This window comes from Hordeum vulgare, chromosome 1H, assembly GCF_904849725.1.
Source record: "Hordeum vulgare subsp. vulgare chromosome 1H, MorexV3_pseudomolecules_assembly, whole genome shotgun sequence".
NCBI lineage: Eukaryota > Viridiplantae > Streptophyta > Magnoliopsida > Poales > Poaceae > Hordeum > Hordeum vulgare.
The window spans coordinates 27,707,584-27,715,796 of NC_058518.1; the positions used below are offsets into that span (position 1 = coordinate 27,707,584).

Here is an 8,213-nt window from a genome sequence, read left to right on the forward strand (position 1 = left end):
CCTTCTTACATAATTTACCACTAACAGCAGCCAACACTTACATCATCGAGGACTCACATCCTAACTAGAACTAACACTAACACAAAGATAATTGCAAATAATAGTACAACTGTTATCTTCATTACAACAACCAAGTCTGTAACATCTTCTCGAAGTGATTTCAACAACATTGCCATCTTCAGCATATCTTCAGGTTCCATTCGTACCTTGTTCTTCTTTATCTTCCTCTCTACTACTTCACTATCTAGAGATTCACAACTCAGATGTCCATGCAGCTTCACATAATCAATGTAACTATATCCCAGTGCGAAAAGTTGCAAGGGTTCTTCCCTACCTATTTGACAAAACCGAGAACAAATCTGAAAATGAAATGAAAAGGGAAGCAGAGTTAACAACAACATGCAATCAACTACTAACCTTATGATTCACACACTTATACAAGATCCACCCGGGATAGTTTTCACTAGTGGACTCAAACTGCCTAATCTTGTGGATCTTGCAATCAGGGCACTGGATCAAAGGGAGCCAACCATCAGCAGCCGATTTCTCCGCGGCGACCCCCGATGAGCTACCCGCGCCGGACATGGCGGCCGCAACCAATTTCTCGCTGGAAATTGACGAGAGGTAAGGGGAGCAGTATGATGGAGCAGAGGATTCGAGCGATTTCGACGGCGGACGAGGGAGACGAGAGAGGAATCGGTTGCGGACGAGGGGAACGAGAGGGGAATCGGGTGACAAGAAACCCTCGGCGTGTCATGACCAGCTCACAAAGTCAAAGCGTTCTTTTGGTCAAATTCGTCCACGTGGACGTGATACGAGCCAAAACGGTATAGGTTATCGTACAGTGATTCGGTTCAACGAGCCCGGTGATCGTAAGTTGCGTTTTCGTTAATACAATGACCAAAGTGAACCCTAGAGTCAAATTCACTACTGTAGATGTATTTTTTTCAGTATGACGACTATCCAACGCATCATCCTTCTCAGTTTCACGTTTGCTTTCCCCCCTACTCCTTTCACCCTTTTCATGCATTCAAAAAGTAAACAAAAAAATGTGATTTTAGAAATTGATGTTCAAAGTTCATGATAAATACTTCCTCCGTTCCATGATATAAAAATATTTTTAACATTACACTAGTATAAAAATCATTCTTATATTATAAAACGGATGAAGTAGTATGTAGTACTCTTTCCGTAAAGAAATACGAGTATAAATCATTTTAAATCACTACATTTCTTTACAGAGTGAGTATTTTGCAACACAAACAATACTCGGCTCACTCAAACCAGCAAAACACGGCTCACCATTTGCGACTCCAAAATCCAAATCGAAAGCTCTCTCCACCGCGTACGAACTCGACGGCCGTTGCCGCCGACGATGTCGCGCATCCGCCTCTGCCGCCGCTCGTCCTGCTTCCTCTGCCCATCCTCCTTTACCTCGCCGATTCAACGCCCCTGCTTCCGCCGCTCCTCCTACATCCAGCCAAAGTCCGGCCTCCGCCTCCGCCACTGCTCCACCACGCCGATGTCCCGCGTCCGCCTCCACCGCCGGCTCCTCTCCTCCACCTCGCCGCCCACACCTTCCTGGTCTCCCCGCGACGCCTTTGCCGCGGCCACAGAGCGTGTACGCGCAGGCACGCTCAGTCGAGACGACGCACACCACATGTTCGACGAATTGTTTCGTCAGGCCACCCCGGTCCCCGGGCGCTCCCTGAACGGCTTCCTTGCCGCTCTCGCCCGTGCTACATCCTCTTCCGCGTGCATCACAGATGGCCCCGCCCTCGCCCTTGCTCTCTTCAACCGCGTGTGCAGAGAAGAAGCGGGCACGCAGGTGGCGGTGCCCACCTTTTGCACCTACAGCATCCTCATGGACTGCTGCTGCCGCGCGCGTCGCCCGGACCTAGGGCTTGCCTTATTCGGCTGTATCCTCAGGACGGGCTTGAAGATGGACCAAATCACCGCCAACACCCTCCTCAAGTGCCTCTGCTACGCCAATCGTACGGAAGAGGCTGTCAACGTGCTGCTTCATAGGATGTCCGAGCTCGGCTGTGTGCCTAATGCCGTCTCATACTCCATCGTTCTGAAGGCCTTATGCGACAATAGCATGAGCCAGCGGGCGCTCGACCTCCTCCCGATGATGGCGAAACAAGGAGGTGCCTGCTCCCCTGATGTGGTGGCGTATAGCACGGTCATCCATGGCTTTTTTAACGAGGGCGAAACAGGGAAGGCATGCAGTCTATTCCATGAAATGACACGGCAAGGTGTTAAGCCTAGTGTGGTAACATATAACTCGATTATTGACGCGTTGTGCAAGGCCAGAGCAATGGACAAGGCAGAACTAGTCCTTCGGCAGATGACTACCAATGGTGCTCAACCCGATACAGTGACATATAATTGCATGATCCATGGATATGCCACGTTAGGGCGGTTGAAAGAGGCTGCTAAAATGTTCAGAAAAATGAAAAGTCGGGGTCTTATACCAGATATTGTTACTTGCAACTCGTTAATGGCCTCCCTTTGCAAGCATGGAAGAAGCAAAGAAGCTGCAGAAATTTTTGATTCCATGACAGCCAAGGGCCACAAACCGGATATCATCTCATACTGTACTTTGCTTCATGGGTATGCCAGTGAAGGATGCTTTGCTGATATGATTGGTCTCTTTAATTCAATGAAAAGCAATGGTATTGCAGCCAACTGCCATGTTTTCACCATATTAATCCATGCCTATGCTAAACGCGGAATGGTGGATGATGCAATGCTCATATTTACGGAAATGCAGCAACAAGGTGTGAGTCCAGATGTAGTCACATATTCAACTGTGATATCAACATTTTCTAGAATGGGTAGGTTGACCGATGCCATGGAGAAATTTAATCAGATGGTTGCCAGGGGAATTCAACCGAACACAGCTATTTATAGCTCCATAATTCAGGGCTTTTGTATGCACGGTGGTTTGGTTAAAGCCAAGGAACTGGTTTCTGAAATGATAAACAAAGGTATTCCTCGTCCTGACATTGTGTTCTTCAATTCAGTAATAAACAGTCTGTGCAAAGATGGAAGGGTTATGGATGCACATGATATCTTTGACTTGGTTACAGACATAGGTGAGAGGCCTGATGTCATTACATTTAATTCACTGATTGACGGATATTGCTTAGTCGGCAAAATGGATAAAGCATTTAAAATACTTGATGCCATGGAAGTAGTTGGTGTTGAGCCTAATATTGTTACTTACAGTACACTTGTTGATGGCTATTGTAAAAATAGAAGGATCGATGATGGTTTGACTCTGTTTAGAGAAATGCAGCGTAAGGGAGTTAAACCTAATACTATTACATATGGCATCATGTTGGCTGGGTTGTTTCGTGCTGGCAGAACTGTTGCTGCAAGGAAAAAGTTCCATGAGATGATCGAAAGTGGAACAACAGTGACCGTTTTCACATACGGTATAATACTTGGAGGTCTTTGTAGAAATAATTGTGCAGATGAAGCAATTATCCTGTTCCAGAAATTAGGAACAATGAATGTAAAGTTCAGTATTACAATACTCAATACCATGATTAATGCAATGTACAAGGTTCAAAGAAAAGAAGAAGCTAAGGAGTTGTTCGCTACAATATCAGCCAGTGGGTTGCTGCCCAATGAATCTACTTACGGAGTAATGATAATAAATCTTCTAAAAGATGGAGCAGTGGAAGACGCTAACAACATGTTTTCATCAATGGAGAAAAGTGGTATAGTCCCCGGTTCCCGTCTGTTGAATCGTATCATCAGAATGTTGTTGGAAAAAGGTGAGATTGCCAAGGCCGGAAATTATTTGTCTAAAGTTGACGGGAAGAGGATCTTACTTGAAGCTTCAACTACTTCACTGATGCTGTCTCTGTTTTCAAGGAAAGGGAAATATCATGAGGATATGAAATTGCTCCCTGCAAAGTATAATTTTTTTGATGGATGCAGTTGACTTTGCTCTTGATACTAACTCCTCAGAAAGTAGTCTAACATAAACTAGTTGGAACTTTAGGGGTAATGATTTCTGATGGCGATTGTGAAGGTATACAATCTTTCTCTAGCAGCCACCTGAGATTTTGAAATCTCTTTGGAACAGTCACTTTCCTTCATATGAATGCATTTAGAGCAATGTCCTTCTCACTGATCTGGTACATATGCACCGGTGGATATACTTCTAATTTTTAGTGCTCATGCTGAAGTCTCCTATACTCTATGCTGCCGTCAGTTGGACTGTTGGAGCTTGTTGCATACAGGCGAAAGAAGTATCTCCGGTATGATTGTTTTTCTGCTTTACTTCATTGAAGGTTCATCTATTTTTCCTCGTGTAGGTAAAAGATAGGGCCAAGAATTTACCGGTGTGAGCTTTCGCTTTCGTCTGCAGGTCGGGTGACAGAGGAGAAGCAATCAAAGCATTTGATTGATGAAAACTTCTTGCTCTCGTACAGTTCTGGCTTCCTCAGTTCTCGGCACTACTCTGTAACAGTAATGGCTCCAAGAGTTCAGCCTGCAACCTTTACCTTCGCTGTTCATTTCCTCGCCCTGCATTACCCGACGTGCTATTGCAGATCACAACTGCACTCTCACGGTCACGGAGAGGTGGCGCCACTGCTGTCGAGTTAGCTTGTTTTTACCTCGCGCTATCCGAAAATAGTTGAAGGCGAACCACTCTTATGTTCTTCGCTCAATCATGGATGAAAAACGCCACTGAGATGTCAACCGATATTGAAAGGATTTGGGGTGGATTGGAAAGGCTCTGAAAAAGGCTTCATTCTTGTATGTTACCGAAACTTTGGTTATCTAGAAAGCTAGGTTCAGCCGCAGAGCTGGCTAAGCATTCAGCCAAATTCCTGTTTGTATGCAGCTTGTAAAAGTTAAGATTTATCAAATTTTTAGTGGAGTTTTATGTCTAGTCCAGTGCATCTTTCATTTAGTTCTGCCCATGGTTATGCAATAAATGTTTCTTTGCTGTTATTTGGTGTACTGTTGGTAGTGTTCAGTTGTAATCTGCATTAAAATAGAAGTATTCCCACAACATTTGCATAGGAATAGTTGCAGGAGAAACATGATAGCAGCCAGGTTTCTGTTGCTAACCCTCTGCATCCAAATATAAGAGTCTAGACCAAGAAACGTCTTATATTTGGATACAGAGAGAGTATTTACCAATTAATTGTACATATACTGGGCTCTCTCTCCCTCCCTCTCTCTCCCTCCCTTTTCTCCCTCCCTCCCTAGAACTGTGCAAATGTTGATCCAGAGACAGCGCAGGTGATCCGACATCTCATGATTATTCTCATCCCAAATGTTGATCCCTTATTCTCATCCCAAAGGGTTCACCAAGAAACCATTCCTCTTTCCGCGGCAATTTACACCCGGCTGAATTATTCCTGCAGCAGATGACCATTGCGTGGAGCAAAGGTCCCAAAGTCATAAAGGCTCCCGTTTACAAAGTAAAGCGCGCACGCCATCACGGTGAGCCTTTTCTCTTCTATGCAGAAAGTTCTACCTTGATGGGCGCAAAAAGCAGAGCATATGTTCCTCCCGTCCACTTCAGTCCATCTCTATGCTTTCCATATAATAAGACCATTTTGGATGCAGTACCTATGCTCTGTGTGGTGTGTGCCCAATCTTTCATTATTACTTAATAAACGGATGTAATCAGATTTGTCATGTGGGATTGTATAACTGCATCTGCCACTAGAATTTTCAGTACTACCAGGTCTACCTTAACGTGGATTATGTAGCGGACTAGCGGTAGCGTGGAGTATATAAGACCACCATGTAGTGTATATATGCAAAAAAAAAGTACTTCTTTACATGTGCAAATACAAATCCATATTTCAGATATATGCCCTACTACCACATATTAGTGTACGAGGCATTGTTGTATCTACACTTCGGTTGTACGATGTATTATATTTACTAGATTTGTTTAAATAAAACTGGGAAAAGGAGTATATTGTCAAAACAAATGTTTCAACGAACATATGTACTATTTTACTAGGCAACTCTCGAATATTGTCACTAAAATTTGAAGCGCTTTCTGAATTGGAGCCAGCGAGTAATTTGGCAATCAACATATCCAACTCACCTTGCATTGTATGATTATCGGTAACAAAAAAAGTGCCTGGTTTAATGACAATGACTAACCCATTAGCTTGCCACCAATTACAGGACCACATCGACTGAAACAACATGGAAGATTGGAGCGGAAGGACAAAATAGTTTTCCACTCAAGAAACTGTTGAGTAAATAGGCAATTTTCCGAGTACATTAATCCACAAAATAATAACTAGCATGGCATTGACTAGACTAATGACATACTGATCTTGAGCTAACCTAGCACATACTACGCATATAGTGGATGCATCTATGCAAACAAGTAGTACTGCTAGGATAAATACGAACATGAGGATAAACGAGTCATACCCTCCAAGTAGATCAGAATGTATGAGTTCTAATGGTGTCAAGTGTCTCTCCTCTGCAGCCTTGTGAGGCTTGCGAGGTTGCTTTGCTTGCACACACGAGTGGCACTTAGAACCTTTGGCTAAAGTGAAAGTTGGGATTAAATTCAGTTTTGCTAGCCGCGACATAACACCGAAACTTATGTGACAAAGACGTGAATGCCAAACTTCAGATTCATTAACACTCGAATGAATATTGTTCACGACTTTATTACAAAAATCTGCTAGAGAAAGGCGGAACAGACCTCCTCATTCATAACCTTTTTCAACGAAAAGTCCATATTTCGTAACTACTACTTTATTAGACTCGAACACCAACTTAAACCCTTCTCTACACAAAAGGGAGCCACTAACGAGATTCTTCTTGATGGCGGGGACATGCTGCACGTTCTTCAGCTGCACGATCCTTCCCAAAGTAAACTTCAGATCGACCGTGCCAACACCAAGAACAGAAGCACTCGCGCCATTCCCCATCAATACGGACCCGCGACCGGTGGCCTGATAAGAAGAGAACAATGACAAGTCAGCACACACATGAATATTTGCACCCGTGTCCACCCACCAATCGGTGGACTGACAAACTGTAAACACAGTAAGTAAATTACCGTACCCAGATGCACCACTTTCATTGTTGCCCACAATCATGTTTGCAGACTTGGAGTCCTGCGCCGGCTTCTTGTACTTGTTTGGGCATTTGTTCGCCCAATGTTCCTCTGAACCACAAGTATAGCAGCCATCTCCCTTCTTATTCTTCTTGAAGGGCTTCTTCCCCTTCTTCTTGAAGTCGGTATTCTGTTGGACAGAGTTCTTTCCCTTGGGCTTGTGAGAATTGAAGTTCCTCTGATGTACCATATTGGCAGCAGAAGAGCTTTCCACCGCTTTTCCATTGGAGTCCTTTTCTCTCGAGTTCTGCTCAACACTCAGATGGCCGATGATGTCCTCTACTGAGAACTCACGCCTCTGATGTTTCAGAGTAGTAGCAAAGTTCCTCCAGGAATTAGGGAGCTTAGCAATTATACAGCCTGCGACAAACTTGCCCGGCAAATTGCACTTAAGAACCTCAAGTTCCTTAGCTATGCATATTATCTCATGAGCTTGTTCCAATACAGAACGGTTGTCAACCATCTTGTAATCATGGAACTGCTCCATAACATACATCTCACTCCCAGCATCGGTGGCCCCGAATTTAGATTCGAGCGCCTCCCACAAGTCCTTGGCAACATGCATATGTAAATATGCATCAACCAGCTTATCTCCGATCACGCTAATGACTGCTCCAAGGAATAGGACGGTGGCCTCCTTAAACATCTTCTCTTGTTCAGGAGTGATAGTTTCCGTAGGAGTGACACTGGCTATCCAGAACACGTTCATAGCCGTGAGCCATAAGGTGGTTCTCGTTTGCCAACTCTTGAAAAAAGTACCGGCAAACTTATCCGGTTTCAGTGCAGCAGCAAAACCATTACTCGAAAAATTCCTACAGATATTAGGTTTTTGGATTGTTGAGTAAATAGGCAATTTTCCGAATACATTAATCCACAAAATAATAACTAGCATGGCATTGACTAGACTAATGACATACTGATCTTGAGCTAACCTAGCACATACTATGCATATAGTGGATGCATCTATGCAAACAAGTAGTACTGCTAGGATAAATACGAACATGAGGATAAACGAGTCATACCCTCCAATCGGCCAGTTGGCCGTAGCAGCGGCGGCGGCGGCGGCAGTATCCTCTGCCGTCTT

The 8,213-nt window shown here is 44.2% G+C and overlaps 1 protein-coding gene across 1 annotated transcript; it reads left to right on the forward strand.

Annotated features, from left to right (window-relative positions):
- The first annotated feature begins 1,164 nt into the window (after positions 1-1,164).
- Positions 1,165-4,977, forward strand: LOC123399614 (protein Rf1, mitochondrial-like). The gene is made up of 2 exons (XM_045094044.1): positions 1,165-4,277; positions 4,388-4,977. Exon 1 carries the CDS (start codon positions 1,376-1,378, stop codon positions 3,956-3,958), a length of 2,583 nt encoding a protein of 860 aa, XP_044949979.1. The 5' UTR covers positions 1,165-1,375; the 3' UTR covers positions 3,959-4,277; positions 4,388-4,977.
- Positions 4,978-8,213: the final 3,236 nt, after the last annotated feature.